Below are 25,988 nucleotides of genomic sequence, written 5' to 3'. Positions count from 1 at the left end.
TAAATACATTTTTGTAAGCTTAGCATGTATTTTGACAGGTGTGACAAGGATTAAATCAAGGATTAAATGCAAACTTTATGAAATAACCAGAGTATATTAATTTTCCTGAAATAGAGCATAATTTTGTAACTTATTCTATTTTTCTATTATAATTTTTGTTAAGTCAGAACATCACATATTTTATCCAAACTTACAATGTCATAATTGCTCACATATAAACTATGAATATTGAGAATGTAAATGAGGTATCCATTGTGAGAATAAATTCTCTTCCAAATTAATAAAGAGTGTTAATAACAAATGGATAGCAAACCAAAGCCTAGAAGCTTTCACCATCTGGGAGGATTTAGGAAGTGAGGCCAGGCAACCTTCTTATCTGAACATTAACCGCAAGCATTTCAAGGGTAAATAGTTAGAAGGTAGCACAGAACCTGTCTCCTCAGATCTTCTATGGAGCTGCAGAAACCTCTCTGGCTGAAATGCAGTCATATTCTCAGGAAAGTAGATGGTATTCCCTCAGGGTCCAATCTAGTTAGCAGCCCTTGGGGGGGTAGGGGTCACATGTAGGGTTATGCCATGAAATATCCTGAGTGCCTGCCTCTGCTGAAAGCAGCAACAAAGCAATTGTGTTTGTGTCCCCAGCACACAATTAGGAAACAAAACCACTGAGTGTAACTCTAAGACTACAACTCTCTTTAGAGTCCTTAAGTACTTCTCAGAATTTGATTTTATGGTTTCCAAAATGTAGTAATAAGGCTGCTTGTTCATTTCCCTACTGCCCAGCAGCTCAGACCCAAAATAATAACACAAAAACTGTATTAATTAAACCACTGCTTGGCCCATTAGCTCTAGCTTCTTTTTTATTTTTTATTTTTCTCATTTTTTTATTAAAAATTTCCATCTCCTCCCCTCCTCCTCCCTCTTCCCTCCTCTCCCCTCCACCCATACCCCCTCCTCCCTCCCACTCCAGGTCAAGGAGCCATCAGGGTTCCCTACTCTATGTTATGTCCAAGGTCCTCCCAACTCCCCACAGGTCCAGGAAGGTGAGCAACCAAGCTGACAAGGCCCACACAGAGACTGTTCATGCTGTAGAATCCAAGCCCATCGCCATTGTCCTTGGCTTCTCAGCAGCCTCCACCGTTGGCCACATTCAGAGAGTCCGGTTTGGTCGCATGTTCCATCAGTCCCATTCCAAATGGAGTTGGTGATCTCCCATTCTGTCCCACCATCTCCATGGGTGAACGTACCCCTCACGGTCCTGACTTTCTTTCTCATGTTCTCCCTCCTTCTGCTCCTCATCAGGACCTTGGGAGCTCAGTCCGGTGCTCCAATGTGGGGCTCTGTCATTTTCTCCATCCATCGCCAGGTGGAGGTTCTATGGTGATATGCAAGAAATTCATCAGTATGGCTATAGGATCTGGGCTTTTCCGGCTCCCTCTCCTCAGCTGCCCAAGGAACTAGCTGGGGGCATCTTCCTGGAAACCTGGGAACCTCTCTAGAGTCAAGTCTCTTGACAACCCTCAGATGGCTCCCTTAATTAAGATTTATGCTTCCCTGCTCCCATATCCACCCTTTCTATATCCCAAGCATCCCATTCCCCGAGCTCTCTCCATTCTTCCCTTCATGCTTTTCTCTTTCCATCTCTCCTTGGCCCCGTCCCACCCCACCCCCAAGTTCCCAATTTTTGCCCGGCGATCTTGTCTACTTCCAATATCCAGGAGGATTATTATATGTTTTTTTATTGGGTTAACCTTCTTATTATCTTCTCAAGGATCCCAAATTATAGGCTCGATGTCCTTTAATTATGGCTAGAAACCGATTATGAGTGAGTATATCCCATGTTCATTTTTTGGGTCTGGGTTACCTCATTCAGAATAGTATTTTCTATTTCCATCCATTTGCATGCAAAATTCAAGATGTCATTGTTTTTTACCACTGAGTAGTATTCTAATATGTATATATTCCACAGTTTCTTCATTCATTCTTCCACTGAAGGGCATCTAGGTTGTTTCCAGGATCTGGCTATTACAAATAATGCTGCTATGAACATAGTTGAGCAGATGCTTTTGTAGTATGATTGGTCATCTCTTGGGTAAATTCCAAAGAGTGGAATTGCTGGGTCCTGGGGTAGGTTGATCCCAAATTTCCTGAGAAAGCGCCACACTGCTTTCCAAAGTGGTTGTACAAGTGAGCATTCCCATCAGCAATGGATGAGTGTACTTCTTACCCCACAACCTCTCCAGCAAAGGTTATCATTGGTGTTTTTGATTTTAGCCAATCTGACAGGTGTAAAATGGTATCTCAAAGTTGTTTTGATTTGCATTTCCCTGATAGCTAAGGAGGTTGAGCATGACCTTAAGTGTCTTTTGGCCATTTGAACTTCTTCTGTTGAGAATTCTCTGTTCAGTTCAGTGCCCCAATTTTAATTGGGTTAATTAGCATTTTAAAGTCTAGTCTCTTGAGTTCCTTATATATTTTAGAGATCAGACCTTTGTCAGTTGCAGGGTTGGTGAAGATCTTTTTTTCCCAGTCAGTAGGCTGCCTTTGTGTCTTAGTGACAGTGTCCTTTGCTTTACAGAAGCTGCTCAGCTTCAGGAGGTCCCATTTATTTAATGTTGCCCTTTATGTCTGTGTTGCTGGGATTATATGTAGGAAACGGTCTCCTGTGCCCATTTGTTGTAGAGTACTTCCCACTTTCTTCTCTATCAAGCTCAGTTTGTTCAGATTAATATTGAGGTCTTTAATCCATTTGGACTTGAGTTTTGTGCATGGTGATAGATATGGATCTACTTTGATTCTTCTACAGGTTGACATCCAGTTATGCCAGCACCATTTGTTGAAGATGCCCTCTTTCTTCCATTGTGTACTTTTGGCTCCTTTATCAAAAATCAGGTGTTCATAGGTTTGTGGGTTAAGATCCGGGTCTTCTATTCAATTCCATTGGTCGACTTCTCTGTTTTTATGTCAATACCAAGCTGTTTTCAATACTGTAGCTCTGTAGTAGAGTTTGAAGTCAGGGATGGTAATGCCTCCAGAAGTACCTTTATTGTATAAGATTGTTTTGGCTATCCTGGGTTTCTTGTTTTTCCATATAAAGTTGATTATTATCCTCTCAATATCTGTGAAGAATTTTGATGGGACCTTGATGGGGATTGCATTGAATCTATAGATTGTTTTTGGTAGAATTGCCAGTTTTACTATGTTGATCCTCCCAATCCACGAGCAAGGGAGATCCTTCCATTTTCTGGTATCCTCTTCAATTTCTTTCTTCAAAGACTTAAAGTTCTTGTCAAATAAATCCTTCACTTCCTTGGTTAGAGTTACTCCAAGATATTTTATGCTATTTGTAGCTATTGTGAAAGGTGATACTTCTCTGATTTCCCTCTCTGCTTCCTTATCCTTTGTGTATAGGAGGGCAACTGATTTTTTGGAGTTGATCTTGTATCCTGCCACGTTACTGAAGGAATTTATCAGCTGTAGGAGTTCTTTGGTGGAGTTTTTGGGGTCGCTTATGTACACTATCATATCATCTGCAAATAACGAAAGTTTAACTTCTTCCTTTCCAAATCGAATCCCCTTGATTCCCTTATGTTGTCTTATTGCTATTGCTAGAACTTCAAGCACTATATTGAAGAGATAAGGAGAGAGTGGACAGCCTTGTGTTCCTGAATTTAGTGGGATGGTCTTGAGTTTCCATTTAATTTGATGTTAGCTGTCGGCTTGCTGTAAATAGCCTTTATTATATTTAGGAATGACCCTTGTATCCCTAATCTCTCCAAGACCTTTATCATAAAGGGGTGTTGAATTTTGTCAAATGCTTTTTCAGCGTCTAATGAGATGATCATATGGTTTTTTCCTTCAGTTTATTTATATGATGGATTATATTGATAGATTTTCATATGTTGAAGCTGCCCTGCATCTCTGGGATGAAGCCTACTTGATCGTAGTGGATAATTTTTCTAATGTGTTCTTGGATTCGGTTTGCCAGTATTTTATTGAGAATTTTTGCGTTAATGTTCATGAGTGAGATTGGTCTGTAATTCTCTTTCTTGGTTGAGTCTTTGTGTGGTTTAGGTATCAGGGTAACTGTAGCTTCATAAAAGGAATTTGACAATGACTCTTCTGTTTCTATATTATGGAATTCCTTAAGGAGTATAGGTATTAGGTCTTCTTAGAAGTTCTGGTAGAATTCCGCATTGAAACCATCTGGTCCTGGGCTCTTTTTGGTAGGGAGGTTTTTGATAACAGTTTCTTTTTTTAATATTTTATTTATTTATTTATTTATTTATTTATTTATTATGTATACAACATTCCTTCCATGTATGCTTGCATGCCAGAAGAGGACACCAGATCTCATTATAGATGGCTGTGAGCCACCATGTGGTTGCTAGGAATTGAACTCAGGACCTCTGGAAGAACTTTCAGTGCTCTTAACCTCTGAGTCATCTCTCCAGCCCCCTTTGATAACAGTTTCTAATTCTTCGCGACTAACAGGACTATTTAGAGCATTCACCTGGTCCTGGTTTAACTTTGGTATATGGTACTTATCTAAAAAAAGTTCATTTCTTTTACATTTTCCAATTTTGTGGCATAAAGGCTTTTGTAGTAAGATCTAATGATTCTCTGAATTTCCTCTGTGTCTGTGGTTATGTCCCCCTTTTCATTTCTGATCTTATTAATTTGCGTGTTCTCTCTCTGCCGTTTGATTAGTTTGGCTAGGGGTTTGTCAATTTTGTTGATTTTCTCCAAGAACCATCTTTTTGTTTCATTGATTCTTTGGATTGTTTTCTGTGTTTCTATTTTGTTGATTTTAGCCCTCAGTTTGATCATTTCCAGTCTTCTACTCCTCCTAGGTGAGTCTGCTTCTTTTTTTTTCCAGAGCTTTCAGGTGTGTTGTTAAGTCTCCAATGAGTGCTTTCTCCGTTTTTTTTTAAGTGGGCACGTAGTCCTATGAACTTTCCTCTTAGTACTTCTTTCATTGTGTCCCATAGGTTTGAGTATGTTGTGTCTTTGTTTCCATTAAATTCAAGACTTTAATTTCTTTCTTTATTTCTTCCTTGACCCAGGTGTGGTTCAGTAGTTGACTTTTCAGTTTCCATGAGTTTGTGGGCTTTCTGGGGGTAGCATTGTTGTTGAATTCTAATTTTAATCCATGGTGATCCGATAAGACACAGGTGGTTACTAATATTTTTTTGTAACTGTGGAAGTTTGCTTTGTTACCAAGTATATGGTCAATTTTCGAAAAGGTTCCATGAGCCACAGAGAAGAAGGTATATTCTTTCCTGTTTGGGTGGAATGTTCTATAGATGTCTGTTAAGTCCATTTGGTTCATTACCTCCATTAAGTCTTTCAATTCTCTGTTAGGTTTCTATCTGACTGACCTGTCCATTGGTGAGAGAGGAGTGTTGAAGTCTCCTACTATTAGTGTGTGTGGTTTGATGGCTGCCTTGAATTCTAGAAGTGTTTCTTTTACATAAGTGGGTGCTTTTATATTAGGGGCATAGATATTCAGGACTGAGACTTCATTCTGCAGGATTTTTCCTGTTATGAGTATAAAGTGTCCCTTTCCATCTCTTCTGATTGATTTTAGTTTGAAGTCAACTTTGTTAGAAATTAGTATGGCCACACCGGCTTGTTTCTTAGGTCCATTTGCTTGATAAACCTTTTCCCAACCCTTTACTCTGAGTAGATGTCTGTCTTTGTGGTTGAGGTGTGTTTCTTGTAAACAGCAGAATGTTGGATCCTGTTTTCGTATCCAATCTCTTAGCCTGTGCCTTTTTATGGGTGAATTGAGTCCATTGATATTAAGTGATATTAATGACCAGTGGTTGTTAACTCCGGTCATTTTTTTTGTAGTAGAGTTTGTGTGTTTCTCTTCTTCTAGTTGTGCTGGTGAAGGGTCGCTAGATGCCTGAGTTATTGTGGGCATTGTTGGACTCCTTGGTTTGTGGTTTTCCTTCTATTACTTTCTGCAAGCCTGGATTTGTGGCTATGTATTGTTTAAATCTGTTTTTGTCCTGGAATATCTTGTTTTCTCCACTGATGGTGAATGCAAGCTTTGCTGGGTTTAGTAGTCTAGGCTTGCATCCATGTTCCCTTAGTGTCTGTAGCACATCTATCCAAGACCTTCTGGCTTTCATGGTTTCCAGTGAGAAGTCAGGTGTAATTCTGATAGGTTTCCCTCTATATGTTACTTGACCCTTTTCCTTTGCAGATCTTAATATCTGTTCTTTATTCTGTATGTTTTGTGTTTTGATTATTATATGGCATGGGGATGCTTTCTTTTGATCCAATCTATTTGGTGTTCTGTAGGCTTCTTGTACCTTCATAAGAATATCCTTCTTTAGGTTGGGGAAATTTTCTTCTATAATTTTGTTGAATATATTTTCTGGGCCTTTGAGTTGTAATTCTTCTCCTTCTTCTACCCCAATTATTCTTAGGTTTGGTCTTTTCATGGCGTCCCAGATTTCCTGGATGTTTTGTATTAAGAATTTGTTGGATTTGTTTTGTTCTTTAATCTGTGAGTTTATTTCCTCTATCGTATCTTCAGAGTTCAAGATTCTTTCTTCCATCTCTTGTAATCTGTTGGTAATACTTGTCTTTGTAGTTTCTGTTCGTTTACTCAGAATTTCCATTTCGAGTCTTCCCTCGGGTTGTGTTTTCTTCATTACCTCCATTTCATTTTTCAGGACCTTATTGTTTCCCTTACCTGTTTGATTGTTTTTTCTTGTTTTTCTTGGGTATCTTTGAGAGATTTATTTATTTCGTCTACTTTTTTGTTTGTCATCTCCATTTCTTTATGGCAGTTTTTTACCTCCTGTTTAAGGTCCTCTATTATTTTAATAAAGTACTGTTTAAGGTCGATTTCTTCTATTTCTTCTGGAGTAGGGTGTTCAATTCTTGTTGTTTCTGAATGCCTGGATTCTGGTGATGTCATGTTGCCTTTCTGGTTGTTGGAGGAGTTCTTGCATTGGCGCCTGCCCATCTCTTCCTTCAAATGGAGCTAGGAGAGTCTTTGTGACTTGTTCCAATCCTTGCTCTGACTGAATCTGGGTGGATCTCCTCAGTGCCAGAGCAGGAGCTATTCCTTGCAGCACAATCTGAAGGAGCCCGCACTCCCTTGCAGACTCCTCAGACCTGCCTGGAGGGCAGCCTCTCACCCCTCTGGGTAGGTGGCCTTGGTACAGGGTCAGGACACTTGAATACACTAGGGAAGGCCATCCAGATGGGACTCCCCAGCACTGAATCAGGGATTCCTGGTAGCTGAGGGATGCTTCGCAGATGTGTCTTCTGGTATTAAGATCTGGTGTCTTTGTTCCCAGATGTGTCTTCTGGTCCTAATATCCAGTGTCTTTGCTGGCCAGGGAGTTCCGGAGAGGGCCTACCTTGCTGCAGGCAGGCTATTGAAACAAAGAAACTCCCGCCTGCCGGTTGTACTCCCTACGCAGTCCCAGCGCCCTGATCAGGCTGAGCTGGAGATGTTATGAACCCGAAAATGGGAGGAAGAAGGGACGGTTTTTCTGGGTGCAGGCTGGGTGGTGTTGGAAGATGGAGGCAGTCTATCTCTAGCTTCTTATTGGCTAACACTTATATCTTAATTTAACCAATTTCTAGTAATCTGTGTATCCCCATGTGGCTGTAGCTTACCGGGTAAAGTTCCAGCAGGGCTACATCGCTTCTCTCTGACTCTACCCTTCTTCTCCCAGCATTCTGTTTAGTTTTCCCCATTTAGCTAAGTTCTTCCTTGCTATAGGTCCAAAGCAGTTTCTTTAGTCACCAATGATATTCACAACATACAGAGGGTAATCCCATATCACCAGAATAGCATTGCACCCTTTCTCCACGGGATTCTGGTAAGCCTGCCAAGAAGATGGACCATTGGAGGAGTTGCTGGCTTCCAGTCTTCAAGTTAACCAGCTTTGGCTGGAGTTTGGGTGACCTGGGTTGAATCATACATGGGGGAAGAAAAACTCTAAAACTCATCTGATTGTGAGTTATACTCCAAGGTAGGGAGGTGTTGTGAAAGGTGTTTAGAGAGTTTATAGGAAATAGTGGAGATATATGTAAATGCAAGAGTTGCATGAAAATATTTATCATCTGATGATGATTTGAAAGGTTAAAGGCCAGTAAAGAAATGTACTAACAAAATTTCTACTTGAAATAAATGTCTTTAGAACAAATATTACCTTAGCAAATCATAGTTGATCTGTGATCTGTATTTAATCCCTTTAGGTTCTAAAGGAAGCAGAAACTAAATTCTAATATTGAGTACTTTAAGAGTTCAGATATGAACAACACTAGAAATACACCAACTGGTCAAGGGAATTCTGGGGACTGATGTAAAATATACAGAGAAGTTGCCATGGGAAAACTTATTAGGAAGAAAGAGATGATGATCTTAATGCCAACGTAAGAAGAGGCAATTTCAGATTAGACACATAAAAGCAAAGACAAGATACTGAAGAAATAATAAATGTTGGTGAAAGCAGAGGAGAGACAACACAACCACATATCTTTGTCTCTTTTGCCTAAAGCTGTGAACTCTAAAATGAAAAGAATATTATGAGTCATTTAGAAATGGTTGAAATGCAGGCTTATTGGATGGACTGTGAAATCAGGCTGCAGATCCAGTTCTTGGAAGTATATGTGCTGGTGGTGTATGAAGTGACAATCTCATCCCCCTTCTCAGCTGGGCAGAGTTGATCTACTTGAACATTATTTTGAAGAGGTTTCTTTGTCCCTTCCTCTCCCTTCCCACCTGTCTGCAATGTTCCCAGTCTCATCTTCAGTTACTGTTTTCCTAAAATAAAATGATTCCACCTTAAAAAAAACAGAAATAGTGGAGAGTCCAAGGGTGGGTAAAGTATTCCAGATAATTTGGGGGACCTCATTTAAGGCAGTACCTTCTATGGCAGGAAACACAAATGGAGGTTATTCCTTGGAAGGTTTCATTTATGTATTCTGAGACTGTCTTTTTCTAGAAAGATAGGAGCCTCTACAATGTGGTTTCCCTTATGAGTTACTGTCACTTCTAGGAATAGGGAGATACATGATGCCATTTCATTTTATTTACATTTTTTCTGATATTGGGAATTGAAGATATAATAATTATAGTTGAAGCCATACTGAACTTTATAACCCAGTGAGCTTATTACATGATGATCCTGATCTTCTGGAGTTAAAGCTTAAACCCAAGGGATATTCTCACATCTTTTCCAACTTTTCAGGTCATGGCCCTCTCTGTCATGAGTATGTATCTATGATGAGAAAAAACACTGTTTTATTATTTTTAATTGTTTTTATTGAGCTATTTATCTTTCTCCTCTCCTTTCTCTTCCTTACCTCTCCTCTCCTGCCCTCTTCCATGATCCCAATGGCCTGAATTTACTCAGAAGATATTATCTTTTTCTACTTTACATGTAGATTAGATCCATGTATGTTTCTCTTAGGGTCCTCATTGTTGTCTAGGTTCTCTGGGATTGTGAATTTTAAGCTGGTTTTTCTTTGCTTTTTGTCTAAAAGCCACTTATGAGTGAGTACATATATTTGTCTTTCTGGGTCTGGGTTACCTCACTCAGTGTTTTCTAGATCCATCCATTTGCCCACAAATTTCAAGATATCATTATTTTTTCCACTCTGTAGTACTTCACTGTGTAAATATACCATATCTTCTTTATCCATTCTTTGGTCAAAGGCCATTTAGATTGTTTCCAGGTTCTGGTTATGACAAACAATGCTGCTATGAACATAGTTGAACATATGTCTTTGTTCTATGATTGAGCATCCTTTGGGTATATACCTAAAAGTGGTATTGCTGGGTCTTGAGGTAGGTTGTTTCTTAATTTTCTGAGAAATCACCACACTGATTTCAAAAGTGGCTGTACCAGTTTATACTCTCACTAGCAGTGGATGAGTGTTCCCTTTACCCCACATCCTCTCCAGCATAAGCTGTCATCAGTATTTTTGATCTTGGCCATTCTTACAGGTATAAGATGGAATCTCAGAGTTGTTTTTATTTACATTTCTCTGATGGCTAAGAATGTTGAGCATTTTCTTAAGTGTCTTTCAGACATTTTAGATTTATCTATTGCAAGTTATCTCTTTAGGTGTGTACCCCATTTTTTTTTACTGGGTTATTTATTCTTTTGATGACCAATTTCGTGAGTTCCTTGTATATTTTGGAGATCAGCCTTCTATCCATTGTGGAGTTGGTGAAGATCCTTTCCCATTCTGTAGGCTACCATTTTGTCTTGTTGACCATGTCCTTTGCTATACAGAAGTTTCTTAGTTTCAGGAGGTCCCATTTACTAATTTTTTTCTCATAGTGTCTGTGCTATTGAGGTTATATTTAGGAAGTGGTCTCCTGTGCCAATGCATTCAAGTAAGTGTACTTCCCACTTTCTCTTCTATGAGGTTCAGTGTGGTTTTATGTTGAGGTCTTGGATCCATTTGGACTTCACTTTTGTGCATGATGATAGATATGGATGTATTTCCATTCTTCATGTTGATATCCAGTTATACCAGCACCATTTGTTAAATATGCTTTCTTTTTCCATTTTATATTTTTTCTTCTTTGTTCATGGGGGTGTGGATTGATATCTGGGTCTTTGATTCAGTTTCATTGGTCCTCCTGTCTGGTTTTATGCCAGTACCAGGCTGTTTTCAGTACTGTAGCTCTGTAGTAGAGTTTGAAGTCAGGGATTATGATACCTTCAAAAGTTCTTTTATTATATAGGACTGTTTTGGCTATCCTGGTTTTTTTTGCTTTTTCATATGAAGGTAAGTATTGTTCTTTTGATGTCTGTGAAGAATTTTGCTGGGAATCTGATGAGCATTGCATTGAATCTGTAGGTTCCTTTTTGTAAAATTGAAATTTTTACTTTGTTAATTCTACCTACCCAAGAGCATGGGAGATTTTCCTTTTTCTGGTGTTTTCTTCAATTTCTTTCTTCAGATATTTAAAGTTCTTTTCATACAGGTCTTTCACTTGTTTGGTTAGAGTTACTCCAAGATATTTTATGTTATTTGTGGCTGTTGTGAAGGGTGACATTTTTCTGATTTCTTTCTCAGCCTATTTGTCACCTGTATAAAGAAGGGTTACTGATTTTTTTTTTGAGTTAGTCTTGTATCATGTTACATTACTGAAGGTGTTTATGAGTTGTAGAAGTTCCTTGGTAGAATTATTTTTGGAGTCACTTATGTAAACTATCATATTATTAGCAAATAGTGAGATCTGACTTTTCTGACTTGTATCCCCTTGGTCTCTTTTTGTTGTTTTATTGCTCTAGCTAGAACCTCAAGTACTATATTGAATAGATATGGGGAGAATGGAAAACTTTGTCTTGTTCCTGATTTTAGTGGGATTGCCTTAAGTTTCTTTCCATTTAGGTTGATGTTTTCTGCTGGCTTGCTGTATATTGCCTTTATTATGTTTGTGTATGTTCCTTGTATCCCTACTCTCTTCAAGACCTTTATCATGAAGGGATGTTGAATTTTGTTGAAAGATTTTACAGCATCTAATGAGATGATTATAAGCTTTTTTATCAGTTGAAAAAAAACGCTTTTTTTTTTAAAAAGGAAAACCAAACAATAATTTCCTATATGAAAAGCCACTGTGCATAGAGGACATTCTTTTTTTTTTTTTTTTTTTTTTTTTTTTTTTGGTTTTTCGAGACAGGGTTTCTCTGTGGCTTTGGATCCTGTCCTGGAGCTAGCTCTTGTAGACCAGGCTGACCTTGAACTCACAGAGATCCGTCTGTCTGCCTCTGCCTCCCAAGTGCTGGGATTAAAGGCGTGCGCCACCACCGCCCGGCTTCATAGAGGACATTCTACAAACATTTTATCTTCTTTTTTTTTTTATCCAGGAAATATTCAAGTAAAGTAAATGCATCTCCTGTGATAACCAGAGAAATGATCATCATATAAACAACCCAGTTATAAAGAGTCATTCTATAGCCAGGCATGCTCCATCAGTCCCATTCCAACTGGCCTTGGTGATCTCCCATTAGATCTGTCCCACCGTCTCAGTGGATGAACGCACCCCTCGCGGTCCTGACTTCCTTGCTCATGTTTTCCCTCCTTCTGCTCCTCATTAGGACCTTGGGAGCTCAGTCCAGTGCTCCAATGTGGGTCTCTGTCTCTATCTCCATCCATCACCAGATGAAGGTTCTATGGTGATATGCAAGATAATCATCAGTGTGGCTATAGGACAAGGCCAGTTCAGGCACCCTTTCCTCTGCTGCCCAAGGAACAAGCTGGGGACATCTCCTTGGACACTTGGGGACCCCACTAGTCTCTTGCAAACCCTGAAATGGCTTGTGAATTGGGTCTTACAGAAAACATTTCAATATGATAAACTTATATTTATATTCTCAATATATATTTGAGGATAAAAACCTGAAAAATTAGAGGATAGTAATTAATTTACATTTACAAATACAACAAAAACTAAACCTTAAAAAGCATCCTGAAGGACATAGCACCAAGTTATCACTGTTACTCAGATTGTGTATGTTCTCTTGAAAGTAAACTGAGATAGTGTTTATCCTGTGTTGGCTTTCCCTGGAAGATGTAACCAAACATTCATTTGCCCAGACAGGGCACAGATGACAGACCAACAAAAGAGACCCGCCCAAGCCTAGCTTAATGGACCAGTGAATATCGAAGGGTTTCTTAAAAGAGTGCAGATGACTAAAGGTCAGCCTCACCTCTGAAGAGCTCACCTCAGTGAGTGAGGACACAGTGAGAACTGCGTTTCTGAAATTGCCTACGTGACTTGCAGACAGTATGAATGGAGAGTAAGTCTCACTCCATAACAGAGGTTGCTACTGTGAAACTCTGGAAAGGGGTGTTATGTATCTTCTAAATTTCAGGACCATCTTGAGACTTTGAGTTGTTTTCTTCCTGAGTTTAGTCAATTTAGTTTACATCTCAAGTCAAGAGGGCACCAATTCCAGGGGGAAATAATTCAGTTTGAGGGAAGTAGCTACACAATTTCTGAATAAGTATTTACTATTTTAAAGAATAAGAATGCTGCATAAGTTTAGAAATGGAGAAAGCCAACAGTACAGTCAGTATTAATTGAAATAAAAATATTGATGTCCTAACACTATTTGGTCTTAATGGACATTCAAAACTCTGTGTTTAAAGCACCTCTAGAACCAGCTGAAAGTAATATATATCCTAACTAAAGCAGGAGAGTGTGATCAGTACTCAAGGAAAACCATCATCAGAGAAATTCACAAAGGAGCCTTTCCCTAGAGTGGGAGGAACAACAACAACTAAGATGTGGGAGGGTGAATCTTCTGGGCAGCGTGACAGAAGTGTCCTGGGCAAGGAGTGCTGGTGTACTCTGAACTGTGTGTCCTGACCGATTTCACTTTCAAATGTCATGTGTTTATTTGGAATGCATAGATTCTGGGAATAAAAGCGGCAGCGCTTATGATAGGGTTTATTTTTCTCAGCTGCTAATGTTAAAGCACTCCTCTTTACAATGTGCAGCTATGCCTGGCAATAACTATCAGCACAAGGCTCCATCACCCAGCCCTTTTACATTTAATGTGGGTCATGTTTTCCCAAAGGAGATATAATCCAAATAACTTTGAGCAACTCCTGAGGCTGTAGTGTATATGAAATTGGATTCCTGAATTATACCCAATCAATCAGAAACAGAGGTCATAACTGAAGCTTTTCATTGCCAGCTGAAGTGGTGCAGTATTGTGAGAAAGAGCCATTAACTCATGAGATCTGACACTATCTAATATGAGATACTTGGAGTTCATTTGGAGGACATGCATTTGAGTGTCACCAGAAAGGGGATTGCTTGGTTTGTGGGGAAAGTCCTCATATATCCAGTATCAATGGTGGAAAGTTGGGTGTGTAAGCACAAGAATGGGAGAAAAACCATGCTTTTTTTTCCTATTCTTTGATACAGCCTAAATATCCAAATGAAAAACACATACATTAAATGTAACTTCTAATATTTTACTCTCATGGTGCCATTGAGAAAGACTAGAGACAAGAGTTTGATATGGCAAAGTAAAACAATAATTTCAAGGACTAGAGATGTGATTCTGTGTGTTAACTGCTTGCTATATCAGTATGAATGCTTGAGTTCACATCCTCAGTTCCTCTCTCCCCAAAATCAGACATGGAAGCACAGACCAGTAATACCAGTGCTGCAGAGGTAGAGACAAGTGGATCCTAGGGGCTGGTTGGATAGCCAGTCAGATAGCAAGCATCAGATTCAGTTAAAAGATCCTGTATCAAAAACTGAGCAGGATATCAGTAGAAGATACCCATAGTCTATTTCTGCTCCCAACATGAATGCACATACACAAATATGTACACATGTGTATACATGACTCATGCATATATAAGTGTATTCAAGAGTATACACAAGCAGACATGAGAATACAGGTGCATATATATATTAAATTATTTCATAGATAACTCATTGAAAATGCATCTAAAATATTTGCATACTGAATGCTGGTCTATAGTTTTTATTTTATTTTTTTATTTTTAAAATATTTATTTATTTATTATGTATACAATATTCTGTCTGTGTGTCTGCCTGCAGGCCAGAAGAGGGCATCAGATCTCATTTCAGATGGTTATGAGCCACCATATGGTTGCTGGGAATCGAACTCAGGACCTTTGGAAGAGCAGGCAATGCTCTTAACCACTGAGCCATCTCTCCAGCCCCCCTGGTCTATAGTTTTTAAAGAATTCACAGAGCCAGCTAGGTACCAAATATGTCCTGCAAAGCTTCTCACAGAGGAGGAGATGATCTTGAAGGACAGAGACTGGAACCTGGACTAATAGAAGCTGAAGAACTTATGGAAAGATGCAGGGAAACCATCAATAGAAAAGTCTGCAACAGATATAGATCACATTCATCATTGTACAATTATTCAGAATATAGAGAATCAACTACCCAGTTTAACATAATTTTCACTGTACAGTGTTTTTCAAGGAGACAATGCTCACATTTACCCTTTCACTAGCTACCATTGATCCAGTTGAGTCTTCAATCTATAGGGGAAGCTTCAGTGACTTCAGTGTCTATGGTCTTTTAAAATATACTCTCCTCTTCTTCCTCTTGTAGTTCTTTTTTTTAAAAAAAATTCTGCTCCTTCACTCAGCAAACAAGTTAAGACCCTAACATAAGTCAATAGTTTCACGATATAAGTTCGTAGTCTCACAAAGCACAAGCAACTACATATACTAGAGTGTTTCCTGAAGTAGGCAAGTGCAGCTGTAGAATGGACCAGTGTGTGATGGGCTTTTTTGGGTATAGCTTCTTTTGATTCCAAATCTTTTTTTTTTTTTTTTTTTTGGTTTTTCGAGACAGGGTTTCCCTGTAGTTTCTAGAGCCTGTCCTGGAACTAGCTCTTGTAGACCAGGCTGGCCTCAAACTCAAGAGATCCATCTGCCTCTGCCTCCCGAGTGCTGGGATTAAAGGCGTGCGCCACCATCGCCTGGCTTGCTTCCAAATCTTAAGAAGTTTGTGAAGATATCTAATTACCTTCAAGGTTTGATGGCAAGTAACCTTTGTGACCTAGAAAATGAATTATAATATAATAACATAATAATAATAACACTACAATGGTGATTAATATGTAATAACATTATGTAATTCCACATCAATTCAATTGGAAATTAGTCATGTCTGATAAAACCTTGTGTCAATAAGACAACTCATTTATATATTGTTTTGAACCTGTAGAAGGAGGATGTGTTCTTTTCATCAGGTACACGAAAAAGATAATGTGGATGTTTCTATATTTAGGTAACAACTGGAGGTTAATATTGCAGGGAACTACTGCAGCTTGTGGTTCAAACATCAGACCAATTGGGAATGTGTTTCTTTGCCCAGTGCCCTCCTGAGAGCACCCTTGACCTCAGCATTCCTCAAACTGTAGATCAGGGGGTTCAGCATGGGGTTGAAAAAACTGTAAAATAGGAAAAGGATCTTCTGCTGCTCTTCAGGATGCTGGGACTTGGGAGCCATGTACATGACGATGGCGCTGCCAAAGAAGAGCCCGACCACACAGAGGTGTGAGGAGCAGGTGGAGAAGGCCTTTCTGCGGCCCTCCCCTGACTGCATCTTCATAACAGACACAAGGATACGTGTGTAGGAGATCAGCACCAAGCATAAGGGTCCCACTAAGATGAACACAGAAGCTGCAAAGATGACAACCTTGTTGAGTGTTGTATCAGCACAGGCCAGCTTGAGGACAGACAGGATTTCACAGAAGAAGTGATTGATTTCATGAGGTCCACAGAAGGGCAGCCTCAGGATGAGGCTCATATGAACCATACCAAGGAGGGAGCCGCATGCCCAGGATGTGATAACCAGAGCAGCACAGTCCCTCCATCCCATAATGGAAGAATATCGGAGCGGGTGACAGATGGCTACATACCGATCATAGGACATCACCACGAGGAGGAGACATTCTGTGTGTGCAAAGGCCAAAAAGAGAAAAGTCTGTGTCATGCATCCAGCAAAGGAAATAGGTTTGAACGGATCTAGGAGGTTCACTAGCATCTGGGGCACTGTGTTGCAGGCATAGGCAATGTCAATGATGGCCAGATGGGAGAGGAAGAAGTACATGGGGCTGTGGAGTCTGGAGTCTCGACAGATTATTCCAAGGATGACCCCATTTCCCACCAGGGTAATGGCATAGAATAGGGAGAAAGATGCAAAAAGAATTCGGTGAATCTTTGGACCAAGGCAGAATCCAAGCAGGACAAACTCTGTGACCATGGTCTGATTTTCCTCCATTTCACTATGACAGAGAGATGCAGAGAACTGAGACCAAACTGTTTCAAATATAGCTGTCAAGTTTTTGACATTCTAACACGACTCTGCTATTCCCAGATACTTTGGACACAACTATTGTTTATTTGTCTTAGACTTGGAATAATATTAAGAACCTCCACTAGGAAATTAAGTAATTAAAATTAATAACTAAATGCTTACAAAAACTAAATTACCTTTAAGCAAAATAACTAGTCTGACATTCAATTTTTAGAGGAAAAATGTGTCACCAGTGATTATTTATTTAGAACCCCTGACCATGAGGCAGTCAAGAACTCGTTAATCCACACATATAAAATAAGCATGAAGCACTGATCGTTTCTGGCTTCATATTAACAAATCTGTAGGGGAATTGCTGATTTTCAAAAAGAGCTCTCAAAATGAGAACAGCCTTAGAAAGGAATTCTAATTGCTATGGTAGAAGTTATGATTGCTACTATAAATATTTATATACTAACTAACTAGAGATTCCTTTCATAGCTCTACCAAAAGGAAATTATGAAACGACAACTTTTTATTATTAATATTGTTTTTGCTCTACAAGAGTAATTCTGGGTATTTACTTACTGAGTTCAATTTAAAGTTTAGATACTTGAATACAATCTGGAGTGTTGTGAGCTAGTGAGAAGGAAAGGGCTTCTAGAAACAATATCTAATAATTATTTATGGTAGCATATATATTTATCTAGATACATAAATAAAATGTATGCAGCTATATCTGTGAAAAATGTGTATTATTGTCTTGAAAAATAGAAACAAACTAACATTTGTTAATTTGAAAACTGGTTTACCAAGCCATTGTCAGAATCATTAATTTACCACAGAAATCTTTCCATTGCAATCCATAAACAATAGGGAATTTTGTGGTTTATCAGCTGTATTTACAAGCCCAACAATACATAAGCTCTCCATGATTTGTGCTGGGCACAGCAGGCGTCTACATGCAAACACTCACAGAAAAAATTTCCTATGCACTATCTGATCAGATCATTCCTTCTATGTTTCTTTTTCATAAAAGATCCTAAAATGAAAATTGGATAGGACTCTCATTTCATTATTAATTAAATCATTTATATTCACAATACATACCATAGTTGAAATTTTCAAATTTTATTTATAAATTTTTAAATAGAAAATTAACAATAATTTTCTATTTAAACTTAAAAACAATAGGTGACTTCTTCATCAAGAATTCTCATATTCTTTAGCTGGCATGGTGGCACGTACTTTCAATTCCAGCACTCAGGAGGTATAGGCAGGCAATCTCGAGTTCAAGGTCAGCCTGGTCTACAGAGTTCTAAAAACAAAAGGATGCACATATTCTTTACAAGTAGGCAGTGAAAAATGCTTATAAATTGAAAAGTCCCTTTATCTGACATTTGACAATTACCTCCATTGTCAAATTAGTGATAAAATATTCTATACATTATTTGCATGCTAAATTGAGGAACTTGGCTTTTTTTTTAAAAAAAAAAAACATAATTTCCCCAAGAAGTTTTGTTGACATTCAATATAGTTTGGCGTGCTAACATTTATCAGAGCTGTTATGAGCTCGAAATAACTTAAGGTTTAGTTACCTTTCCATGAACAGCGTGAGGAATAATAACACCAAATTTGTTTCATCTTGTTTAACTGTCATCATTACACAGGGTGACATTAGGAATGTTCCCTGAAGAAGTTATCATGAGAGAAGGATTGCCTTCTGAGAGAGAGAGAGAGAGAGAGAGAGAGAGAGAGAGAGAGAGAGAGAGAGAGAGAATATTGCAAAATATACTCACAACTGATGAGAATAACAACCCACCCAGAGGTGGAAACAAGACAGCGTAAGGAAAGGTGAGACTGGAGTTTAGGGACTTCTCAAGGGCCACTGTTGCTGGATGCAGTCTCCCAGAAGCAGGGCAGTAGGCGTTGGCCAAATCGGTGAGCTGAAATGTGGTCAGTTTCATGACACACGCATTTGGAGAACAATTTAAAAAAATGATGGAGGATATGGCTATGGAGAATAAACATCAGGCCTGAAGGCAGAATTCAACAGCATAGGTAAAACGACTTCCGGAAGGGGAACTGAGGGACCAGGTAACACAAGGATGCTAGCTACTTGGTGGATGGATGTCTGCAGGATGCAGAGATGGGTTTGGTGATTGGTTATCAATAGCCTTACCCATAATGATCTCTGATTAAGTCTTCTTGCTGTAATTTCGTGTTCTTCAACCATCAGGTAATAACTCCTTTTTGTGAACAAATATCTCTACAGGAAAGCAAAATATTATTAGAAAAAAAATTGTGCTTTGAATTTTAAATGAGCTGTTTTTAAATACTATAGCTTGTTCCTTGACTTTGCACTTTGGCATAACAAGATGTTGGCCCCAAAGGACATTTCTAACGGTGGATCTAAAGTGTATCGATCAGATCCTGACCAATAAAATTCCCTTTAAGCAAGCTTTGGAGTAAAATATGCTTTCCTTTCAAACAACAGAAAATATCTCTGATTTATTTGAGCAAGGAAATGGTCATATTTCACTGATATGAAAATAATCTAAATAATATTTTTCTTTATTTCTTTTAAATGCATGATAGACTGATTTCAAGACAGGGTAGAAAGAATTTTTTTGTTGTTGCCAAAGTATCTAATTTTTTTGTTTAATAAAGTCTATTATATTTTATGTATTTATTTAGTGTGCATGAAGTCATGTGTGTGTCATTGCTTGCATGTGGCTGTCAAAAAACAACTGCAGGTATTTGTCCTCTTTCTCCATCCTGTGGGTCTCAGGGAGGAAACTCAGATGGCCAGGCTGGTGGCAGACTCCTTTGCCAACTGAGCTATCTCACTGATCCCTAGCTGTTGTTAGAACACACAAAGTTTGGAAGCTAAAGTAAAAGACGAAATGAAAAGGTCAGTCCAGAAGCTCCTCTGCATCCAATTTCAGAAAGCAGTCGAGTGGTGAACTCTGACATCCCACACACATTTGTTAGATGCAAAGTTAATGAAGAACAAGCAACTACTGTGTGACGGGATTGGTCCACTGAAAGTGACGTCTGCTAGACTTGTGCTCAGCTCAGGCCCATCTTCTAGCAGAAAGTGAGTCCTAGATTCTCGAAACTCTTCATTCCTGTGATCTGTATTAAAGGAAGACCTTTAAAATTAGATAAGGGCAGTAGAAGGATTCACAGAGTGTTCGGCACTTGAATCAGGAACACACCTCTCTTTTATCTTTTTTTTTTTTTTTTTTGATAGCTATGTAAAAACGGATGGAAGCCAAACAGATTCATTTTCTTGCAGTTTGCAGGGATTTGACCCTGTGGGATTGTTAGCAGTCAGCATGGGTTGAGGAGCTCAGGGGCCCCTGCTCCTCTCTGCTGGGCTATTTGCTAATGGTAGATTTAGGGAGAGGGGAAGTCATTGCCTTCAGCTGTGCATCCGCTGGTGCTCTCAACAGGCTCCCATGGTCAGTTACAATCCAGTGCTCACAGAGTGATCCTGGATGAGCTGAAATGGCCACAAAACAAGCTCAGAGTCGGGAATCTGGGATAAAGACTGAAAGAGAGGAGAAGAAACTCAACGGAGGTGAGCGGGGGATGGCAGAGGGTGGGAGGAGAGAGCAATCAGAATGCATTAGAGATAGTTATAATTTTGTCAAAAACAAGTTTACTTAATAAAACACATCTCTAAGTTTGCATGAACAGTCAGTCTCTTTCCTACAGCATTAGGCATTGGGTAAAGCAGAATTCATAAATCAGTCCCACATTGTTAGTCAATTGTTCAGCCCAAATGTTGACTTCTTATTTGTAAATAATAAGGAAGAACTGAAAAATATTACGTTTCTTGCTTTCATAATTATAAAGATAGGCTTTGACAAATTATCTTAAGGAGTGAGAATTGATGCAGCAAATGCTTTCTCTAGGGGTAGAGACTATCCTGGATGAGTCAGAACTAGAAAGTCACTCTCGTGTGATTATGATCCATTCCATAATTTGTTGAAGTCTGGTAATAACTGATTATCTGTGGAGTACTTCCATGTACTATGTACTATGGGAGTACAATGTGCAACTGGATGATAGGTCTGAGACAGGGAAGATTGCATTGTGAACGTGTGCTTTAGGAGGAAGAGGAGAGGGAAAGAAAAAAAGAACACTTTAGATATGATTATTGGATATAAAATTCTTCTGAAAAGAAGACTTAAATGTAGTTGGCCAGCTCATCCTTCTCTCACTGTCTGTGTTACCTTGGACACACAGTATCTTTTCCATTTTCTTTCTATCTCTATCCCAAACACTCATCCTCATTGCTACAGAAAAATCTATTTATTTGCAGAGCATTTTCTAAGTGTCTATATAGTTGAATATGGATGGTTAGTATAAAACGTGCATACACTTAGCAATCATTGTGCTTTCTGTTTCCTTGCAGTCAATATATCATCATAAACACAGCGTGTGTTTTGACAGTGCTGACAAGAATTAGATGGAACATTTAAAAACAACCAAATAGATTAACATCACTGGAGCAGAGCATCATTTAATAAACTATTCTACTATAATTTCTATTAAGTAGGAAAATTATTCCATGTATTTCATTTAAACCCATAAAATGGAGACTCCTAACTGCTCATACTGAATGACACATTGTATTCTCTCTCTCTCTCTCTCTCTCTCTCTCTCTCTCTCTCTCTCTCTCACACACACACACACACACACACACACACACACATCACACAATGACTGTTTCTCTGCTGGATACAGAAAGAATGGCAATGAGTGTGATAGCTGAATAAAATCTAGATGCTACAACTGTCTTGTAGGAATTAAAGACAGAGTAAATCCAGGTAACCTTGACAGCTTCCACATAAGGACCCAAGAATCTCAGAAGCAGAAGCAGTGGTAGGCTGGCATAGGTCCTGTCTCCTTAGAGCTTCTGTGTATGTGCTAAATCCTCACTGTTGCCCCTTTCTGTAATATGACAGAATCCTCAGGGAAGTTGGCTTTATTCTCGGAGGAACTTAGCCTACTTGGCAGCTCTTGAGGGCTCAGGGGAGGCATAGGGTCATGGGGCTTCATGCTCAACCACCTTTGCTGGGAAGCAGATATGAATAATTGTGTTTTGATCTCTCTTCTCATTCCTAGCAGAGCTCACAATTAGAAAATATCCAGCACACCCATGAGGCTTCAACTCTCATTATGGTTCTCAGACTTTTGGCATTTTCAGTCCTCAAGCTTCCCAGAATTTCACTGTCCCCAATCTCTGGATATTTCTGATGAACCTGCCAGGTGGCAGGACCAGTTGCTGAGTTACCAGGATCCACTGTGAAGCTTAGCTTCTCCTCAGTGGATCTCAGGTCCCTTGAGGTGTAGTAGAAGTCGGAAGACAAGAGCCAAGTTACATTTCAAGGTGAGAAGGTGCTGTGGTAGCTGGTAAGGAAGGCATGGATAGTCCAAGGAGGAGCCAAGGTATCCCAGTGGGGCTGGTGGGGATTTTCCTCTAGGGCACAAGCCTCCCATAGAGACAACTGGCTGTGAATTGTAAAGATCTGAGTTCAGGCTCTCAAAGGAGGGAGGAACAGACCCCCCTCCATGACCCCTCCCCTGGAAAATTATCTATGGAAAGTTCTTAAAATACCATCTGAGACACTGTCATAGCCTTCATAATATATTTAATTATTTTTTTTACTGAATATAGAGCTGTCAGAGCATTATTTTAAAAGATTTCATGTCAATCAATCACAGAATTTACAAACTGGCTCCATATAGCGTGTTCTTGCAGGGCGATTTGTCGTAACTGTCTGCCTTTGAGTGCATGTCAGTCCATGTTCCACTTCTGCTCCTCCCACGACAGGAAGCACGGGGTGACACATTCGAGCCTCTGGTTACAGGGAAACCTTGGTGCTTTCCTAGCCATTCATAAATAATACAACTTCTTTCTGTTATGTTTCAAGTCATCTGCAAACTGTGGCCATCAAGCAATTAACACTGAAAAGAAAAGAGGCATTAACAAAATGATCCATTTGGGGAAACAGTTATTTGAGGATGTGGTCCAACGTCCAATGATGTTTGGTCACTGCAAAGTAATGCTAAGTTACAAAAGAAAAACATCTGAAGAGGATAAGAAACTAAGTGTACATGTATATTTCAAGAAATTTAAGCTAGGAAAGGGAATCACTTGAAAAATAAGTTTTTTACCTCACAACAGGTGGACACAGCTTTTAACTGTGGGTTTTTACATTTTTCAGATTTCTATAAGAAAATCAATTGTATTTTAAAACTCTGAGGCCAAACTATACTATAGTTTTATTTCATTCCAACTATAACTTTTTGTTTCTCTCTGTCTCTGCTCTTTCTTCTTATCTTACACATTCTCTCTCTCTCCCTCTCCCTCTCCCTCTCCTTCTCCCTCTCCCTCTCTCTTTCTCTCTCTCTGTCGTCTCTTTCTCTTTTAGAAGCTAGAGATTGAACCTCAGACTTCACTCATGCTAAGTAAGCACCACTTCATTGAGTCACATCCCCAGCCCCTTTCCACACAGTTAGATTCATTATACACACTCACACATGGTTTCATGCCAAATTTGGAAGATTGTGAGATTGAATAAGCTCATTCCCCAAGGTTTATAATGGTGTGCTGGACCAAGAAGCAAGAGATGCTTGGAGTCATTGTCTCCAAAGGATCATATTGAACAATAGAAGTCAGAGACCCTCACTTTCCATAACCAAACAGAGTCTGATATTCACTGATGTAGGTTACTGTCCTCAAACCGACATACTCGGTAGAGACTTCCTTGCAGGATAAAGAAAAAAATGTATTTGTCCTAGAAGAGATTTTCAGAAAGTATCCTCAAGTGGTCAATCAATCTCCCCTGTTCCAGATGACTTAAGTGTCTAAAAATACGGCACAACAACAATTAACTTTGGTGAAAGCCAAGGCTTTAAAAAGTGCAATAGAATTCTTTTTTTCAAACAAAAGAAAATTTATAGCTTTCAGTGTACTAATAAAGATGTCATCTTTACAGAGAAATATAACATGCCATCACAGAAGGCATTTTTAAAGTCCACTGGAAGGCTTATCGTTTGAACAAAGTATTTTGGGGAGAAAGAACACTGCATCATGACTAGCTGGCTCTCTGAGAAGTACTCATTTGGAACTGTGGCTTTGGAATCTTGGCTCTGGTGGGGGACTAACTGCACTACAATCTGTTAATGTCAGCATTTGAAATTACAGATTTCTAGAATTCCTCCCACAGCTGATGAGTCAGTCATCCAATGGAAGGCACGAGACAGCAAAGCTCAATAAAGGGAATGCGTATGTTCCGGATGGCTAGGACCCTTGTGAGAGGATGATTTCTCCTGTCAGCTGTTAAACAGGATGCTGCAAACTTGTCACAGAACTCTCGGCATCCTCAGAACTCTCTTCAAAGTGTTTTTCACATCAGAGTTCCTGAGACTGTAGATCAGGGGGTTGAGCATGGGGTTAACAAGACTGTGAAAAAGTAGGAGGTATTTCTTTTGTTCCATGGGGTTTCCCTGTCTGGGTCCAATGTACATGACAATGGCTGTACCATAAAATAATCCAACCACACAGAGGTGGGAGGAACAAGTGGAAAAGGCTTTCCTTTGACCCTCCCCTGACTGGATCCTCAGGATAGCACTAACAATACAGGCATAAGAGACCACAATTGAGGAGAATGGCCCCACAAGCACAGACACTGCCCCAGCCAGGACCATGGTCTCATTGAGGTATGTGTCTGCACAGGCAAGTTTGAGAATAGCTGTGATTTCACAGAAAAAGTGATTCACTTTCTGAGCCACACAGAAGGGTAAAGGCAGAAGTAATACAAGATGAACCAAAGATAGGAGAATCCCAATGATCCAAGAAGTCACAGCCATAGTGCTGCAGACCTTCCAACTCATGATGGCAGTGTATCTGAGGGGGTGGCAGATGGCCACATACCGATCATAGGACATCACCACTAGGAGGAGGCATTCTGTGATAGCAAATGTCAAAAAGAGAAATGTCTGTGTCATGCAGCCAGCGAAGGAGATGGGCTTGGCTGGATCTAGAAGATTCACCAGCATCTGGGGCACTGTGTTGCAGGCGTAGGCAATGTCAACGACAGCCAGGTGGGACAGGAAGAAGTACATGGGAGTATGGAGTCTGGAGTCCAGGTAGATAAGCCCCACGATGGTCCCATTCCCCAGCAGGGTGAAGGCATAGAATAGGGAAAAAAGAGTAAAGAGGAGTATCTGCAACTTTGGGTTGAGTGGAAATCCCAAGAGGACGAACTCTGTGATCAATGTCATGTTGTTTCCCATATCCCTGTGACAGAGGAACCTGAGTTAATGATTGTTTCAAGAATCGACTTTAAGTACAGCTTTGTGCTAGCTTCATATACCCTTTGTAGGTTAGCAAAGTAAGGATAGCTGATATTTATTTTTGTTTTAAGTGGATTTTAAAGATTTCTTATGTTACATGCACAAATCTATTTCTCTTAACATTTAAGATATCTTTATTTAGTATTACTGTGGATGTGTACAGAGTGTTTGTGTGATTGCCCTTGCTAATATGTACACGTGGAGAACTTTGTAGAGTTGTGTCTCTCCTCATACGCTGCTGTGACTTTAAGAGCACTGAGATATCTTGTTGGCTTGATGATTTTAACTTTTTTGATGGATCTAAAATTTGTTAATAAATATACCCATTTTAATAAAGTCAAAATTTGATTCTACAGGTTACATTGTAGTTTTCAAATAAATTCTACTTGTCTTGGCTAACATTAGAGTTATTCCCTAATTATTTTTAATTATAAACAATGAACAATAAATGATGGACCAACATTTCAAAACTGTATTGCATTCAGTATCAAAGGGCCCAGTAGGGTGTAGCAAGGCTAAATATAAACTGACTCACTTCACCTCCCTAAGTCTGTAATTCTATAGCAAAAACGTAAGTACAGACATAATTCCCCCTGCTGTATAATTTTATCCTCTTGTTTTTATGTGAATTCCACTTATGTGGGTGAACAGGAATGAATAATAATCCTTTATTTAAATATCCATGAAATTCTACATCTAAGATTGAACGATCTCATTGTCAAAATATTAATTTTATGTTGGACCTCATTATACTATCAGAGAAATAAGTTGCATGTTAAGGCAGCTGAAAATAAACCATATGCAGGTG

The 25,988-nt window shown here is 39.2% G+C and overlaps 2 protein-coding genes across 2 annotated transcripts; both read right to left on the bottom strand.

The window, feature by feature from the left end:
- Window positions 1-15,847: 15,847 nt before the first annotated feature.
- LOC119807675 (olfactory receptor 2A1/2A42-like) lies at window positions 15,848-16,789 on the bottom strand. Its single transcript, XM_038319772.1, has one exon. The coding sequence runs from the start codon at window positions 16,787-16,789 to the stop codon at window positions 15,848-15,850; it is 942 nt and encodes a 313-aa protein (XP_038175700.1).
- Window positions 16,790-24,187: 7,398 nt separating this feature from the next.
- On the bottom strand, window positions 24,188-25,120 carry LOC119807673 (olfactory receptor 13). Its single transcript, XM_038319770.1, has one exon. It carries the CDS (start codon window positions 25,118-25,120, stop codon window positions 24,188-24,190), a length of 933 nt encoding a protein of 310 aa, XP_038175698.1.
- Between the last annotated feature and the right edge of the window lie 868 nt (window positions 25,121-25,988).

Source organism: Arvicola amphibius, chromosome 2 (genome assembly GCF_903992535.2).
Source record: "Arvicola amphibius chromosome 2, mArvAmp1.2, whole genome shotgun sequence".
Classification (NCBI taxonomy): Eukaryota; Metazoa; Chordata; class Mammalia; order Rodentia; family Cricetidae; genus Arvicola; species Arvicola amphibius.
The sequence above is the reverse complement of the archived record's forward strand: the minus strand, read 5'-3'. Positions and strand labels throughout refer to the sequence as shown.

What these genes read in the sequence shown, in the direction of transcription:
- LOC119807673 (XM_038319770.1), bottom strand. Translation starts at nt 25,120, where the DNA reads ATGGGAAACAACATGACATTGATCACAGAGTTCGTCCTCTTGGGATTT.
- LOC119807675 (XM_038319772.1), bottom strand. Translation starts at nt 16,789, where the DNA reads ATGGAGGAAAATCAGACCATGGTCACAGAGTTTGTCCTGCTTGGATTC.